The 19,206-nt window shown below is 44.1% G+C and overlaps 1 protein-coding gene across 1 annotated transcript; it reads right to left on the bottom strand.

The window, feature by feature from the left end:
• Nucleotides 1-4,317: 4,317 nt before the first annotated feature.
• Nucleotides 4,318-5,557, bottom strand: LOC109764473 (F-box protein CPR1-like). Its single transcript, XM_020323285.1, has 2 exons — nt 4,919-5,557; nt 4,318-4,869 (listed from the first exon to the last, which is right to left on the bottom strand). Exons 1-2 carry the CDS (start codon nt 5,555-5,557, stop codon nt 4,318-4,320), a joined length of 1,191 nt encoding a protein of 396 aa, XP_020178874.1.
• Between the last annotated feature and the right edge of the window lie 13,649 nt (nt 5,558-19,206).

Raw genomic sequence — 19,206 nt, 5'->3', positions numbered from 1 at the left:
GTCGGCATCGAGCCCTATTCCGGTAGTGCACGCGCCCAACCGTGAAGGTGAAGGTGTAGTCTTGCGGGAGCGGGAGGTTGGGCAAGCCGGAGAGGGTGCCACTGCAGATGTTGGGCAAGCCGGATCGTAGATGTTGATCAAGTGATGTTGAGGGCATCACTCATGTCGTGCGTCTCGCCGTAGGGAGACGTGTAGCAACTAGCAACTGAGCAGGTCGTTGTTGGCGGCGACGTTGAACCGCGTTAGGGCGTCATCGGATTCCACGTCCAGGATGTTGATCTCATAGGTCGAAGAAGACTGGCACATACCGACAGCGAGGAGCGGGCCAGGGTCGCGGGCGTCGGCGATGAAGTCCGGGTGGCAGAGCATGGACCGCCACGACCTCCAGACCGCTCGGAAGCGGCAGATCAGCTCAGTGGGGAGACACAGCGGGATGTCGTAGAGAATGTCCAGGGGCAGGACGCCGTCGTTGCTGGTGGCGACGACTGGAGGATGAGTGTTGCTTTGTGGATGAACTCGGAGCGAAGCCATGGCCGTCTCCATAGATCGGTTTACGACGTGAGGGCACAATTTCTCCTCTGTTAACGAATAATATATTGCCTGCTGAACAAGTATATATTGTGAATCTCTCCTGTCAAACCCTACGTGCGATTATTGGAGTTGTTTGTATACGTATTATGTACTCCTGTTACCTTACTTATTTACGTAGCCGTGCCACTGATTCTCCTCTCTGTTGCTTATACTCATCTCAAAATCATTGGCTCTTGTGGCTGCAGCTTCGACGCCATCGTCGTAGATTAAGCCCACGTGCATGACGGACGTCATCCATATAAAACACTCATAATTTATTGAAAAATCATATGACACGTTCTGCAAATTTATCTAGAAGTGCATGCATTGAAAAATCATATGATACGTTCTCACGATTTATTTGATGGAATTATTTTTTTGAATTGCTCAATATCTGACGACAAATTTTGGCAAATCGAAAAAAAATCGAATGTTTTTCTTGGCATTTTATGTTGGCCCGAGATGACAAATTTAATTGGAGAGCACGACAATTTCCATTCAAAAATACGAATTGTGCCGGATTTCCCATGTTCATCATCTAAACTTGCCACCCTTGGCAACATAATTTGTCATAAGAAACATTCGATTTGCCATGCCTAAAAATCTGATGTTCACTGGATATTTGGGTCCAATTTTTATTTATTTCAGATCTATTTGAACGCCTAAATATTAATACTAGTATTATGTTTCTAAAGTAGGTTATAATAGAAGCATACATTCAAAAGTCTACTCTTCAAATGTAATTAAATACAATGCATATCCATGACTTTTTGTAATATGGAATTAAAATGGATCTATTAAGTTTCGAATTTCCGGAATGTTGTGATTATTCCATTTTTTTTCCAGTTTTGAGTATTTTGAATATATTGTCCCAAAGAGAGCAATATGTTCAAGATTATGCAAGGAAGTCTATAATTTAAGGGTCAAAATCACAAGAAGCAAAATTTGGCTTGTTAAAACTTATTGTACTATTGTTTATTTTATTAATTGTGAACTAAGCGTAGCTTAATTGGTTAGGTTCCATGTGGTGGAAAATGCCCACCTTGGTTCAAGTCCTATACTCGGCACAGGTGTTTGCGTATGTTCTTGAATTATGTCAGGCTTTCTCGTGCTAATTTTTCCTGTGTTATGATGGGCCCATTGACTACTAGATGCATGTGATGAATTTGTCAATCTCAAAATCTGCCGGCTCAATCTCAGAGTTTCTCATAAGGGTAGGTTGCTGGGAAGAGGTTGAGTAGTCAAGTGACGTGTTACTTCTTCGTTGTTCGATAGACTACGCAAACGTGCGGCACAAGATGGCCAACAGAAGAGGACCAGGGGATTTAGCGAGCGGGAGATGTAAGGATGACAAATGTGCAAGAGCACGCCAAGATTTATGTTTGTTGTCTAGTTATAACTTTTAGATAGGCGAGTTCTCCTTCAACAACACAAAAGATATTGGTTCACTCACATGATCCATTGTACCATGCCCTGGCCGCCAAACACTGAGTTCACAATATGATTACCAAACAGAAGTTTACCTTGATTAAAAAATTACCATACAAATGCTTACCTTAATAAAGAAATTACCTTGGAAATTTTCACCTTTCACATGGAGCATCCATTGGTTCTTGCAAGTGTACAAACTCATCTGCCATTATAAGGTTTTAGGTTCAACTCCTACTAGACAAATACGAAGGAAAAACATCTTAAACAGTTCTACGTTTGCCCTCATGTTTCCAGATGGACATGTATGATTCAAACACACGCAATATTTGGAATTACAATTTGGATGCATCTAAATTCAGAGTAAAACAAACTTTGACTTTGAATGTAGCATTCCGCAAAACATTCCATCAATTATTTCTTGTTAGCGGGTTGCTCAGGTCAATTTGACTCAAATTGATCAATTGCTTGGGTACACAAAAATTCCCACATTGAAGCCATTGGAGAAACAATAGTATTCAGAAAAAGGCAGTAGATACCCTTATCAAAAAATCATGCGCATCAACATTAGACCAATATCCCATGCAAATACTCCACCAAATTTTCTCAAGCATTCAATAAACACTTTAGGAGGAAAAAAAGGGTTTTGAAATTTGTAAATCGGTTGGAATAAGACATCACAAATTACAAGTGAAGCACCAATCATTATGCTCAGAGCTTAAACATGAGAAACATTGCATATGATAATCCTTTAAGTCACATGATTAGTCATATGTGGAATAGATATAGTAATCACAAAACTCACATGTTTGGCAATATCTATCCCCAAAAGATATGAAAAAATAATTTGGTGGATGTTAAGCATTGCAATGGTGCATTTGAAAAACAAATAAAGAAAACCATTTAGCGTAGCAAATAAAAATGGAACATGCATTGTTAATGGAACATGCATTTAGTGTATAATTTTCAGCTAGAAGTCACATCAATTCATAAAAACAAAATGTTACATCAAAGATACGTCGTCTCTAGTTTCATATACTTCCAATGTTCCTTTTTAGTATTCATATGATTTTTATCTGAATTCAACGTACCAAATAAGTATCAACTTTCACAGTACCAAATCATTAGATTCGGTATGGAATGCAGTTTCATATTATATGTATTTGGTATTGTAGATGGTGATGTTTTTTAATATAAACTCGGTCAAACTTTGCAAAGTTTGACTTGACACAAATGCTTGGTTAATCTTTGATCTATATGATTAATGGGTGGAGTTTGGCGGTGTTAGCGAGGCGGGTTGAATCCTATTTTTCCTCGAAACCCTAGCAATCTATTATGCAGCTCTCAACAAAAAAAAAATTGCAAGGGTAACATGATAATTATTTTTCATACTTTATTCCATTATTTTTCTCAATAAACTAAAAGCTCTCAACAAGATGGACAAATCTACGACAGGCTACAATGCAACTCGCAGAGCATCATCGTGTAATCAACGTTGAGTTTCACTGCACATCTATGACAACTGAAAAATGCTACACTTTTAGCATCAGATTAAGCTTACCGGCTCGATCTATGACCGGCAAATACTGAACAAAACAAGAAGAAAAAAAGTGGTGAAGGGTGTGCTAAACATCAGGTACCTGGAATGTTTTGAAGCATCAGTCACATCTGCTTCGCACGAGACTGAAGTCAGGGACGGCATGTGGAGAGCCGGCCACAACGAGGCCGAGCTGTGGCGAGCGGGAGCCGCTGATAGCCTGTCGTAGCAGGGATGGGGGTCCCGCCGGTCACATGGATGGGTGGGGGCAGGGAGGAGGATGAACATGTGGTGGTGCAATCGTGGCCGTTGGATACTGACAAGAATCGTTTTTTCAGTTACCTGACATATAGGTGGTTTACTAAAAGTCGTATCTACTTAGTTATATATGCAGGTGAATCAGACTAGCTAAGTAGATTGTATTCCACAGGTCAGTCTAAAAAACTACACCGAACAAAATCAGAAGAAACGGAATGCATTTGAGCTTTGTTCAAATGTTAATTATCAATCAGGCTATAAGATTGTACCGTGAAAAACATCTGGGAGGTTGAAATGTGGACATATGGATTAGCTAAGGTCATCAGTTAGTCACATGCCAGATTTTACCGCATATGGGGGTGCGGCTCCTTGGGGGTTTAGCAGCACGGCCAGAACTTGCTCGGCCCCTGTCTCCGCCCTTGCCTTCAACAGCTTAACGAAACGCGTGCTCTCGATCATAGCGCGCCAGCTCCGGCAGACAAACTTGAGATGCATGAGGTCGCGTGGGGGCGGCGGACAGCATGCTAGTGCACGCAAAGGGCCTGTGTCGCCGCCGGCAAGAAGAGGATGTCCTCGTACGGCCTGCCGGGGGATACAACGTTTTCCTCGTACAGCGTGGCTGAACACATGTGGCTGTAGGGCAGGCGCTCTACGTTGCCGGTTGATGGCGTGTACGCGAAGGGGCCGGCTGCCCACCGCTTGATGCTCTTTTTTATAAATAGTATGCGGCGGCCGTCGTCCATGGAGGCGACCGGACTGGCTTTGCGAGAGAGTATGGACCGAGCGACCTCCGGCGACGCCGTGTTTGGGTCTATGCGGCAGCGCAACTCGCATGCACCGGCCTCGTCGTCGCGCAGCAACCACAAGTCGTATGACCGGCGATCGCGGTGGATGCTGTCGGCGATGGGGTTGAAGAGACACAGGCGCCCTTCGAGCTCTGTCAGTCGGTACTCTCCGAGGTAGTCCACGCGCGGAGGCAGCGGCACGACCCCGAAAGTCTCGTCGGCAACTGAGAAGGAGACGATGAGTCCCCGGCGCGTCACCCTCCAGTGCGAGTCCATCTTCGGACTCTTCTTCTGTGCCATCCAGTGCACGTGGCCGTGTGTGAACACGCTCCGCTCGTACTCGCTCACCCAGCCGGGCGGCTTCGTCGCCTCGGGGCAGTCGATCGCTGCCGGCGCGCCAGAACCCCTCTTGGTCCAGCACGTAGACCTGAACGAGGACGGGGATCTTGTCTCCACGGTAGTATACGCGCACCACCTTGTGCTTGCCGCTGCGCGCGTCGTAGCCGAGGCCAAAGCTCTCGTAGCGCCCCTGCGCCGGAAGAGTGCGGCCCGCCCGCCAGTGGCACGGCGGGAGCCGCGCGATGTGGCCGGTGGAGGGATTGTACACGCAGCGCGACCCCTCGACGTGACCGTCGTCTACGAGGACGAGCCCGCGGCAGTGCTGCGTGATGATGGTGGGGTAGCGTAGGGGCATGGTGATCCGCGGCAGCGGCACGACGCCGTCGACGGGCCGGGCAGGCGACCACGCGTGCGCCGTGGTTGTCGTTGTGTTGGTCTTCCACGAGCTCTGAAAAAGGAAGAACCTGGGGCCACCGTGCCGGTTGGCGGCGCGGCGGTGGCGGTCAACGAAGTCGTCGGAGGAGAGCGCGGCCGCCCAGCCCCGTGAGAGGCCGCGGCACCCGAGGACTAAACTGGCCGGCAGCCGCGTGAAGATACCCTCGATGACGTCGTCGGGGAGGAGAGGGCATTGAGCCTCCATTGGTGGTTGCGGCGAGAGACCGCGAGGCGGCGGCACGCTCAGGTTTTATTCCTGCAATGCAACGGAGAAGAGAATTAGTGGCGGTCACGTAACCTTGGCTGGGCCGCCGACATGAACCTTATGCGCTACTCCACTTTTTTTCGGCCCAGATTTTGTATATACATTAACGTTTCGGCCTTATTTCAACTGATTTTTTTTGCAAATTATTTCAACTACGGTTAACTGATAGACAGCATGGATTCTCAAACAGAAGAGAAAAAAGATAGAGACCAAGCATGGATTCACAAATCATACATACAAGAAAAAGATAGAGAGCAAGCATTACGTCAACCTGCGGCAGGCGCTATCGTCGTGCAGTCAAAAAGTTAAGTCAAAAAATTGCAGTACTCCACAACAATGATTACCATCGCCTGTGATAGTTGTTCTTCCACACTCCTTGAGATCATTCTCAACATTCAATAGTACGAATGAAATATTGTCATTCTCTAGTTGGCATTCCTCATATAACTCCCCAAAGCTTCAACGATGCTTTCTTTAGTGCAAATTCATAGGGGCACGCAGGTGTGGGAGGCACGCACCTACGGAAACGCCTCCGGCCATCGATCTATGCCCTCATTTGAACACAAGTTTGCTCCTTAATTGATGTGAACACAACGTGCACCAATGCAAAGGGCGATGGGCCCAAGATCCCTGCGCGCTTAGGAGTTAGGATGTAGACGGGCGTGCTAGCCTCTCTGTTGAGCCTAGACAGGACTAGGGCGTGTTGATCAGCCGAGGCCCGGCATGACCCGCTAAAGTGTGTGTCCGTCCGGAGTTAATCGAGCGTGTCGGGTAAGTTTGTGCACCCCTGCAGGAAAGTATATCTATTCGAATAGCCGTGTCCACAGGGATGCTCGGAGTTGTATCCCGATCTATACAGTTAGAACTGGATACTGGAGACACTAAATGGATATGATGGCTCCGGGATTGCTTTCTTGCTGGAAGTCGAGCAAGGATCTCTAAGTGTTACTACAACATAATTGTTACTTTATATTATGCTAATCTGCACTCTTCAAATGTTGCAAGATGCTTCAAGGTGCTAGTCTTTGATAGGCTAGGCATTCCCTTCTATTCTGGCATTTCTACAGTTCAATCCAAAGATATAGCCCCATTCCTTTTGATACTGATGCATACTTAGTATGATCTAATGTAAGTCTTGCGAGTATTTTGGATGACAACTCATGGTTGCTTTGCTACCTCTTTTCCCCTATACTCGATTGTTGTGATCAGATGACCGAGTCCAGGAGCCAGCCGATCGATCCCACCGACGACTACTTCTACCCCGACGGAGCTTACTACTATGTGGAAATCGTCGACGACCAAGAGTAGTTAGAAGGCTCCCAGGCAAGAGACCTTCGCCTTTTCAATCTGTTTTCATTGTTTTGCTAGCCTTCTTAAGGCATACTTGTTTACTTATGTCTGTACACAGATATTGTTGCTTCCGCTAACTCTTGTGTATTTGAGCTTATGTATTCGATCCTTCGAGGTCCCTGGCTTGTAATATAAAGCTTGTATTATTTTAATTTGTGTCTAGAGTTGTGTTGTGATATCCTCCTGTGAGTCTCTTATCTTGATTGTGCGCATTTGCGTGTATGATTAGTCCATGATTAAGTGAGGGCGTCATAAAACATGCATAAGCTTTACTAACCTCAATGGCTTTGGTAGGCCACATGAACCTCTCACACTAATACATGAGAACCTAGTATAGTTGAACACATTCTGGTAGAAGAATTGCTCCTTTCAAGGCAATCACATTTGCGTGTATGATTAGTGCATGATTAAGTCGGGCATCACAAAACATGCATAAGCTTTACTAACCTCAATGTCTTTGGTAGGCCACATGAACATCTCACCCTAATACATGAGAACCTAGTATAGTTGAACACATTCTGGCAGAAGAACTGCTCCTTTCAAGGCATTGTTGAACACATTCTGACAGAAGAACTGCCCCTTTCAAGGCAAGTTGTTCAACCGTTACTTTGACCCCATATTGTCAAGGTATAAGACCATGACACAAAGGATCAAAATTGGATAACAGTTGGCTAACACACACTTGACACAAATCATGTTGGGGAACGTAGCATGCAATTTAAAAAAAAATCCTACGATCACGCAAGATCTATCTAGAAGAAGCATAGCAACGAGAGGGGGAGAGTGTGTCCACGTACCCTCATAGACCGAAAGCGGAAGCGTTAGGTTAACGCGGTTGATGTAGTCGAACGTCTTCACGATCCAACCGATCTAGTACCGAACGTACGGCACCTCCGAGTTCAGCACACGTTCAGCTCGATGACGTCCCTCGAACTCTTGTTCCAGCAGAGGGTTGAGGGAGAGTTCCGTCAGCACGATGGCGTGGTGACGGTGATGGTGATGTGATCCGTGCAGGGCTTCGCCTAAGCACTACGCCGCTATGACCGGAGGAGTAAACTGTGGAGGGGGGCACCACACACGGCTAAGAGAACAATTGATGTGCTATGGGGTGCCCCCTGCTCCTGTATATAAAGGAGGGGAGGAGGCGGCGGCCGGCCAGGAGGGGCGCGCCATGGGGGGGAGTCCTACTAGGACTCCACTCCTAGTAGGATTCGCCCCCCCCTTTTTCCTTTCTTCACCGGGGAGGGGGGGGGGAAGGAAGGAGTGGGAGAGGGAGAGGGAAAGGGGGGCGCCGCCCCCTCCCCTAGTCCAATTCGGACTACCATGGGGGGCGCGGCCACCCTTTACGGCCCTCCTCTCTCTCTCCACTAAGGCCCATGTAGGGCCAATACTTCCTCCGGGAGGTTCCGGTAACCCCTCGGTACTGTGGAAAAATACCTGAACCACTCGAAACCATTCTGATGTCCGAATACTACCTTCCAATATGTGAATATTTACCTCTCGACTATTTCTGGACTCCTCATCATGTCTGTGATCTCATCCAGGACTCCGAACAAACTTCGGTCACCAAAACACATAACTCATAATACAAATCGTCATCGAACGTTAAGCGTGCGAACCCTACGGGTTCGAGATATATGTAGACATGACCGAGACACATCTCTGATCAATAACCAATAGTGGAACCTGGATGCTCATATTGGTTCCTACATATTCTACGAAGATCTTTAACGGTCAAACCGCAATAACAACATACGTTATTCCCCTTGTCATCGGTATGTTACTTGCCCGAGATTCGATCGTCGTATCATCATGCCTAGTTCAATCTAGTTTCCGGCAAGTCTCTTTACTCGTTCCGTAATGCATAATCCCGCAACTAACTCATTAGTCACATTGCTTGCAAGGCTTATAGTGATGTGCATTACCGAGAGGGCCCAGAGATACCTCTCCGATACTCGGAGTGACAAATAATAATCTTGATCTATGACAACCCAACAAACACCTTCGGAGACACCTGTAGAGCATCTTTATAATCACCCAGTTATGTTGTGACGTTTGATAGCACACAAGGTGTTCCTCCGGTATTCGGGAGTTGCATAATCTCATAGTCAGAGGAATATGTATAAGTCATGAAGAAAGCAATAGCAATAAAACTTAGCAATCATTATGCTAAGCTAACGGATGGGTCTTGTCCATCACATCATTCTCTAATGATGTGACCATGTTCATCAAATGATGACACATGTCCATGGTCAGGAAACTTAACCATCTTTGATTAACGAGCTAGTCAAGTAGAGGCATACTAGGGACACTCTGTTTTGTCTATGTATTCACACATGTACTAAGTTTCAGGTTAATACAATTCTAGCATGAATAATAAACATTTATCATGATATAAGGAAATATAAATAACAACTTTATTATTGCCTCTAGGGCATATTTCCTTCAGTCTCCCACTTGCACTAGAGTCAATAATCTAGATTACATAGTAATGATTCTAACACCCATGGAGTCTTGGTGTTGATCATGTTTTGCTCGTGGAAGAGGCTTAGTCAACGGGCCTGCAACATTCAGATCCGTATGTATTTTGCAAATCTCTGTGTCTCCCTCCTTGACTTGATCACGGATGGAATTGAAGCGTCTCTTGTTGTGTTTGGTTCTCTTATGAAATCTGGATTCCTTCGCCAAGGCAATTGCTCCAGTATTGTCACAAAAGATTTTCATTGGACCCGATGCACTAGGTATTACACCTAGATCGGATATGAACTCCTTCATCCAGACTCCTTCATTTGCTGCTTCCGAACAGCTACGTACTCTGCTTCACACGTAGATTCCACCACGACGCTATGCTTGGAACTACACCAACTAACAGCTCCACCATTCAATATAAATACGTATCCGGTTGGCAACTTAGAGGCATCCAGATCAGTGTCAAAGCTTGCATCGACGTAACCATTTACGACGAGCTCTTTGTCACCTCCATAAACAAGAAACATATCCTTAGTCCTTTTCAGGTATTTCAAGATATTCTTGACCGCTATCCAATGATCCACTCCTGGATTACTTTGGTACCTCCCTGCCAAACTTATAGCAAGGCACACATCAGGTCTGGTACACAGCATTGCATACATGATAGAACCTATGGCTGAGGCATAGGGAATGACTTTCATTTTCTCTCTATCTTCTACAGTTGTCGGGCATTGAGTCTGACTCAACTTCACACCTTGTAACACAGGCAAGAACCCTTTCTTTGACTGATCCATTTTGAACTTCTTCAAAACTTTATCAAGGTATGTGCTTTGTGAAAGTCCAATTAAGCGTCTTGATCTATCTCTATAAATCTTGATGCCTAATATATAAGCAGCTTCACCGAGGTCCTTCACTGAAAAATTCTTATTCAAGTATCCTTTTATGCTATCCAGAAATTCTATATCATTTCGAATTAGCAATATGTCATCCACATATAATATCAGAAATGCTACAGAGCTCCCACTCACTTTCTTGTAAATATAGGCTTCTCCAAAAGTCTGTATAAAACCATATGCTTTGATCACACTATCAAAGCGTATATTCCAACTCCGAGATGCTTGCACCAGTCCTAAATGAATCGCTGGAGCTTGCACACTTTGTTAGCACCTTTAGGATCGACAAAACCTTCTGGTTGCATCATATACAACTCTTCTTTAAGATATCCATTAAGGAATGCAGTATTGACATCCATTATGCTAAGCTAACGGATGGGTCTTGTCCATCACATCATTCTCTGATGATGTGACCCTGTTCATCAAATGACGACACATGTCTATGGTCAGGAAACTTAACCATCTTTGATTAACGAGCTAGTCAAGTAGAGGCATACTAGGGACACTCTGTTTTGTCTATGTATTCACACATGTACTAAGTTTCCGGTTAATACAATTCTAGCATGAATAATAAACATTTATCATGATATAAGGAAATATAAATAACAACTTTATTGTTGCCTCTAGGGCATATTTCCTTCAGTCTCCCACTTGCACTAGAGTCAATAATCTAGATTACATAGTAATGATTCTAACACCCATGGAGTCTTGGTGCTGATCATGTTTTGCTCGTGGAAGAGGCTTAGTCAATGGGTCTGCAACATTCAGATCCGTATGTATCTTGCAAATCTCTATGTCTCCCTCCTTGACTTGATCACGGATGGAATTGAAGCGTCTCTTGTTGTGTTTGGTTCTCTTGTGAAGTCTGGATTCCTTCGCTAAGGCAATTGCTCCAGTATTGTCACAAAAGATTTTCATTGGACCCGATGCACTAGGTATTACACCTAGATCGGATATGAACTCCTTCATCCAGACTCCTTCATTTGCTGCTTCCAAAGTAGCTATGTACTCCGCTTCACACGTAGATCCTACCACGACGCTCTACTTGGAACTGCACCAACTTACAGCTCCACCATTCAATATAAATACGTATCCGGTTTGTGACTTAGAGTGATCTGGATCAGTGTCAAAGCTTGCATCGACGTAATCATGTACGACAAGCTCTTTGTCACCTCCATAAACGAGAAACATATCCTTAGTCCTTTTCAGGTATTTCAGGATGTTCCTTACCGCTGTTCCGTGATCCACTCCCGGATTACTTTGGTACCTCCCTGTTAAACTTATAGCAAGGCACACATCAGTTCTGGTACACAGCATTGCATACATTATAGAACCTGTGGCTGAGGCATAGGGAATGACTTTCATTTTCTCTCTATCTTCTGCAGTGGTCAGGCATTGAGTCTGACTCAACTTCACACCTTGTAGCACAGGCAAGAACTCTTTCTTTGACTGATCCATTTTGAACTTCTTCAAAACTTTATCAAGGTATGTGCTTTGTGAAAGTCCAATTAAGTATCTTGATCTATCTCTATAGATCTTGATGCCCAATATATAAGCAGCTTCACCGAGGTCTTTCATTAAAAAATTCTTATTCAAGTATCGTTTTATGCTATCCAGAAATTTTGTATTATTTCCAATCAACAATATGGCATCCACATATAATATTAGAAATGCTACAGAGCTCCCACACACTTTCATGTAAATACAGGCTTCTCCAAAAGTCTGTATAAAATCATATGCTTTGATCACATTATCAAAGCGTATATTCCAACTCCGAGATGCTTGCACTAGTCCATAAATGGATCGCTGGAGCTTGCACGCTTTGTTAGCACCTTTAAGATCGATAAAAACTTCTGGTTGCATCATATACAACTCTTCTTTAAGAAATTCATTAAGGAGTGCAGTTTTGACATCCATTTGCCAAATTTCATAATCATAAAATGCGTCAATTGCTAACATGATTCGGATAGACTTAAGCATCGCTATGGGTGAGAAGGTCTCATCTTAGTCAACTCCTTGAACTTGTCAAAAACTTTTCGCAACAAGTTGAGCTTTGTAGACAGTAACATTACCGTTAGCGTTAGCCTTTCTCTTGAAGATCCATTTATTTTCCATGGCTTGCCGATCATCAGACAAGTCAACCAAAGTCCACACTTTGTTCTCATACATGGATCCCATCTCAGATTTCATGGCCTCAAGCCATTTCGCGGAATCTGGGCTCATCATCGCTTCCTCATAGTTCGTAGGCTCGTCATGGTCTAGTAACATGACTTCCAGAACAAGATTACCATACCACTCTGGTGCGGAACGTACTCTGGTTGACCTACGAGGTTCGGTAGTAACTTGATCTGAAGTTTCATGATCATCATCATTAACTTCCTCACTAATTGGTGTAGGCATCACTGGAACTAATTTCTGTGATGAACTACTTTCCAATTCGGGAGAAAGTACAATTACCTCATCAAGTTCTACTTTCCTCCACTTCTTTCGAGAGAAACTCCTTCTCAAGAAAGGATCCATTCTTAGCAACGAATATCTTGCCTTCGGATCTGTGATAGAAGGTGTACCCAACAATTTCCTTTGGGTATCCTATGAAGACGCATATCTCCGATTTGGGTTCGAGCTTATCAGGTTGAAGATTTTTGCACATAAGCATCGCAGCCCCAAATTTTAAGAAACGACAGCTTAGGTTTCTTGCCCAACCACAGTTCATATGGTGTCGTCTCAACGGATTTAGATGGTCCCTTTTTAACGTGAATGCAGCCGTCTCTAAAGAATAACCCCAAAAAGATAGTGGTAAATCAGTAAGAGACATCATAGATCGCACCATATCTAATAAAGTACGGTTACGACGTTCGGACACACCATTACGCTGTGGTGTTCTAGGTGGCATGAGTTGTGAAACTATTCCACATTGTTTAAAATGAAGACCGAACTCGTAACTCAAATATTCACCTCCACGATCAGATCATAGAATTTTATTTTCTTGTTACGATGATTTTCCACTTCACTCTGAATTTCTTTGAACTTTTCAAATGTTTCAGACTTATGTTTCATTAAGTAGATATACCCATATCTGCTCAAATCATCTGTTAAGGTCAGAAAATAACGATACCCGCCGCAAGCCTCAAAACTCATTGGACTGCATACATCAGTATGTATTATTTCCAATAAGTCAGTGGCTCGCTCCATTGTTCCAGAGAACGGAGTCTTAGTCATCTTGCCCATGAGGCATGGTTCGCAAGCATCAAGTGATTCCAAAATCCCATCAACATAGAGTTTATTCATGAGCTTTACACCAATATGACCTAAACGACAGTGCCACAAATAAGTTGCACTATCATTATTAACTTTGCATCTTTTGGCTTCAATATTATGAATATGTGTATCACTACGATCGAGATTCTACAAAAATAGACCACTCATCAAGGGTGCATGACCATAAAATATATTACTCATATTAATAGAACAACCATTATTGTCTGATTTAAATGAATAACCATCTCGCATCAAACAACATCCAGATATAATGTCCATGCTCAACGCTGGCACCAAGTAACAATTATTCAGGTCTAAAACTAATCCCGAAGGTAGATGTAGAGGTAGCGTGCCGACGGCGATCACATCGACCTTGGAACTATTTCCGACGCGCATCGTCACCTCGTCCTTAGCCAATCTTCTTTTAATCCGTAGCCCCTGTTTCGAGTTGCAAATATGAGCAACAGAACCAGTAGCAAATACCCAAGCGCTACTACGAGCATTAGTAAGGTAAACATCAATAACATGTATATCAAATATACCTTTCACTTTGCCATCCTTCTTATCCGCCAAATACTTGGGGCAATTCCGCTTCCAGTGACCAGTCCCTTTGTTGTAGAAGCACTCAGTTTCAGGCTTAGGTCTAGACTTGGGCTTCTTCCTGGGAGCAACAGCTTGCTTGCTATTCTTCTTGAAGTTCCCCTTCTTCCCTTTGCCCTTTTTCTTAAAACTAGTGGTCTTGTTAACCATCAACACTTGATGCTCCTTCTTGATTTCTACCTCCGTAGCTTTAAGCATCGCGAAGAGCTCGGGAATTGTCTTTTCCATCCCTTGCATATTATAGTTCATCACAAAGCCTTTATAGCTTGGTGGCAGTGATTGAAGAACTCTGTCAATGACACTATCATCAAGAAGATTAACTCCCAGCTGAGTCAAGTGGTTATGGTACCAGACATTCTGAGTATGTGTTCACTGACAGAACTGTTCTCCTCCATCTTGCAACTATAGAACTTGTTGGAGACTTCATATCTCTCAGCTCGGGCATTTGCTTGAAATATTAACTTCAACTCTTGGAACATCTCATATGCTCCATGACGTTCAAAACGTCTTTGAAGTCCCGATTCTAAGCCGTAAAGCATGGCACACTGAACTATAGAGTAGTCATCAACTTTACTCTGTCAGACGTTCATAACATCCGGAGTTGCTCCTGCAACGGGCCTTGCACCTAGCGGTGCTTCCAGGACGTAATTCTTCTGTGCAGCAATGAGGATAATCCTCAAGTTACGGACCCAGTTCGTTTAATTGCTACCATCATCTTTCAACTTTGCTTTCTCTAGGAACGCATTAAAATTCAAGGGAACGGTAGCACGGGCCATTGATCTACAACAACATAGATATGCAAAAAAATATCAGGACTACGTTCATGATAAATTAAAGTTCAATTAATCATATTACATAAGAACTCCCACTTAGATAGACATCCCTCTAGTCATCTAAATGATCACGTGATCCATATCAACTAAACCATGTCCGATCATCACGTGAGATGGAGTAGTTTTCAATGGTGAACATCACTATGTTCATCATATCTACCATATGATTCACATTCGACCTTTCGTTCTCAGTGTTCCGAGGCCTTATCTGCATATGCTAGGCTCGTCAAGTTTAACCCGAGTATTCTGCACGTGCAAAACTGGCTTGCACCCGTTGTATGTGAATGTAGAGCTTATCACACCCGGTCATCACATGGTGTCTCAGCACGACGAACTATAGCAACGGTGCATACTCAAGGAGAACACTTATAACTTGAAATTTAGTGAGGGATCATCTTATAATGCTACCGCCGTACTAAGAAAAATAAGATGCATAAAATATAAACATCACATGCAATCAAAATATGTGACATGATATGGCATCATCATCTTGTGCCTTTGATCTCCATCTCCAAAGCACCGTCATGATCTCCATCGTCACCAGCTTGACACCTTGATCTCCATCGTAGCGTCGTTGTCGTCTCGCCAACTATTGCTTCTACGACTATCGCTACCGCTTAGTGATAAAGTAAAGCAATTACATGGCGATTGCCTTTCATACAATAAAGCGATAACAATAAGGCTCCTGCCAGTTGCAGATAACATTACGAAACATGATCATCTCATACAATAACTTATATCACATCATGTCTTGACCATATCACATCACAACATGCCCTGCAAAAACAAGTTACACATCCTCTACTTTGTTGTTGCAAGTTTTACATGGCTGCTACGGGCTTGGCAAGAACCGTTCTTACCTACGCATCAAAAACCACAATGATTTTTCGTCAAGTGTGTTGTTTTAACCTTCAACAAGGACCGGCCGTAGTCAAACATGATTCAACTAAAGTTGGAGAAACAAACACCCACCAGCCACCTATGTGCAAAAGCACGTCAGTAGAATCGGTCTCATGAACGTGGTCATGTAATGTTGGTCCGGGCCGCTTCATCCAGCAATACCGTCGAATCAAAGTAAGACGTTGGTGGTAAGCAGTATGACTATTATCGCCCACAACTCTTTGTGTTCTACTCGTGCATATTATCTACGCATAGACCTGGCTCGGATGCCACTGTTGGGGAACGTAGCATGCAATTTCAAAAAAAATCCTACGATCACGCAAGATCTATCTAGGAGATGCATAGCAACAAGAGGGGGAGAGTGTGTCCACGTACCCTCGTAGACCGAAAGCGGAAGCGTTAGGTTAACGCGGTTGATGTAGTCGAACGTGTTCACGATCCAACCGATCTAGTACCGAACGTACGGCACCTCCGAGTTCAGCACACATTCAACTCGATGATGTCCCTCGAACTCTTGATCCCACAGAGGGTCGAGGGAGAGTTCTGTCAGCACGACGGCGTGGTGATGGTGACGGTGATGTGATCCGTGCAGGGCTTCGCCTAAGCACTATGATGCTATGACCGAAGGAGTAAACTATGGAAGGGGGCACCACACACGGCTAAGATAACAATTGATATGTTATGGGGTGCCTGTCGTGGGAGTAAGTGTGACAGTAGAATAGGGGGTACGTAGGAGGAGGCAAGATCCTAGCTACGACAAGGTTGTGCATGCAAGATTTACGAGTTCAGGCCCTTCTCGGAGGAAGTAACAGCCCTACGTCTCGGTGCCCGGAGGCTTGGTCGACTGGATTATGCGTGAAAGTTACAAGGGGTGCAAACCCTTGTGCCAGTGAAGGGGGTTGGCTTATATAGAGTGCGCAAGGACCCCAGCCAGCCCACGTTACAAAGGGTTAAATGTACATTAAGATAGAGTGTTACTGATAATGCCAGCAATAAAGGAGCATAAATGTTCTATAAGTCTACAGAGTGATTGCCTGGCCGTTGCCATCCTGAGTTACGTTAGGCCTTCTCAACTCCGAGTGATTTCTTGTGTCGTCGAGTGACTCATTCTGTTGGTCGAATGGAATTGGGGTATCCGAGTGAGGTTGAAGGTCGAGTGGATTGCACACCTTGATAACTCAGTCGGTTTCTCTTCTTGTGCTTTGAATGCCTTTGACTCTAGGGCAGTGTCTGATACGTCTCTAATGTATCTATAATTTTTTATTGTTCCATGCTATTATATTATCTGTTTGGGATGTTTAATGGGCTTTAATATACCTTTTTATATTATTTTTGGGATTAACCTACTAACCAAAGGCCCAGTGCAAATTGCTGTTTTTTTGCCTATTTCAGTGTTTCGCAGAAAAGGAATACCAAACATAATCCAAACGGAATAAAACCTTCGGGAGAGTTATTTTTGGAACAAACATGATCCGGGAGACTTGGAGTGGACGTCAAGAAAGAAGCGAGGCAGCCACGAGACAGGAGGGCGCGCCCAGGGGGATAGGAGCGCCCACACCCTCGTGGGTCCCTCGTAGTTCCACCGACGTACTTCTTCCTCATATATATACGCATATACCCCGAAAACATCCAGGAGCACCACGAAACCCTATTTCCACCGCCGCACCCTTTTGTACCCGTGAGATCCCATCTTGGGGCCTTTTTCGGCGCTCCGCCGGAGGGGGGATCGATCACGGAGAGCCTCTACATCAACTCCATGGCCTCTCCGATGATGTGTGAGTAGTTTACCACAGACCTTCGGGTCCATAGTTATTAGCTAGATGGCTTCTTCTCTCTCTTTGGATCTCAATACAAAGTTCTCCTTGATTCTCTTGGAGATCTATTCTATGTACCTCTTTTTGCGATGTGTTTGTCGAGATCCGATGAATTGTGGGTTTATGATCAAGATTATCTATGAACAATATTTGATTCTTCTCTGAATTCTTTTATGCATGATTTAATTATCTTTGCAAGTCTCTTCGAATTATCAGTTTGGTTTGGCCTACTAGATTGACCTTTCTTGCAATGGGAGAAGTGCTTAGCTTTGGTTTCAATCTTGCGGTGTCCTTTCCCAGTGACAGCAGGGGCAGCAAGGCACGTATTGTATTGTTGCCATCAAGGATAAAAAGATGGGGTTTATATCATATTGCTTGAGTTTATCCCTCTACATCATGTCATCTTGCATAATGTGTTACTCTGTTCTTATGAACTTAATACTCTAGATGCATGCTGGATAGCGGTCGATGTGTGAAGTAATAGTAGTAGATGCAGAATCTTTTCGGTCTACTTGTCGCGGACGTGATGCCTATATACATGATCATGCCTAGATATTCTCATAATTATTCGCTTTTCTATCAATTGCTCGACAGTAATTTGTTCACCCACTGTAGAATATGCTATCTTGAGAGAAGTCACTAGTGAAACCTATGGCCACCTGATCTATCTTCCATCATATTATTTTCCTATCTACTTGCTATTTCCATAGTTGTTTATTTTGCAATCTTTATTTTCCAATCTACATAATAAAAATACCAAAAATATTTATCTTATTATCTCTATCAGATCTCACTTTCTTAAGTGACCGTGAAGGGATTGACAACCCCTTTATCGCGTTGGTTGCGAGTTTCTTGTTTGTTTGTGCAGGTACAGGGGACTTGCGTGTTACCTCCTACTGGATTGATACCTTGGTTCTCAAAACTGAGGGAAATACTTGCGCTACTTTGCTACATCACCCTTTCATCTTCAAGGGAAAACCAACGCAAGCTCAAGAGGTAGCAGTGTCCTTGGGTAGGGTGTCTAGGTCAGGCCTATGACCCTACCCTTGGTACATGTCATCGTCATTAGCCCCTGAATGGATTAAGGTCCGACTGAAGAGGGAGCTGAAGTTGACTTCGACTCTATTCCATACTTTGGAGGTATTACATATGGATTCGCGAGTCATGCTGAAGCTTCAGTCTTGTTTCAGTTGCCTTGATCGATTCAGATGCCGTCAAATGAACTTAACGGACGATCTCTGAGTGTTGATATGGTACGAAATCTTCGGCGCGATTGATAGCTCCGCGGTTCCCGGATCTCACGGGATTCGAAGTTTTGGGGAAGTGCGCAGGACGAGGCGTGCCGCAGAAAACGGAGTGGATAGACAGAGGCACCTCGATTCTTGCGCCACCTTTTTCGCCACGTATCTGACACATGACTATTGAGGGATTTGACGGGATCTCTTGGGCCCATGAGTCAGCCACTCGGAAAA

The sequence above is a fragment of the Aegilops tauschii genome, chromosome 5 (genome assembly GCF_002575655.3).
Source record: "Aegilops tauschii subsp. strangulata cultivar AL8/78 chromosome 5, Aet v6.0, whole genome shotgun sequence".
Taxonomy (NCBI): domain Eukaryota; kingdom Viridiplantae; phylum Streptophyta; class Magnoliopsida; order Poales; family Poaceae; genus Aegilops; species Aegilops tauschii.
This window is presented reverse-complemented; position numbering and strand designations above follow the sequence as displayed.

Bases quoted from the DNA above. Each gene is read 5' to 3' on its own strand.
- LOC109764473 (XM_020323285.1), bottom strand. From the start codon at position 5,557: ATGGAGGCTCAATGCCCTCTCCTCCCCGACGACGTCATCGAGGGTATC. The intron at 4,870-4,918 runs GTACGAGCGGAG...TGGATGGCACAG, and splicing joins CCGCCCGGCTGGGTGAGCGA to AAGAAGAGTCCGAAGATGGA.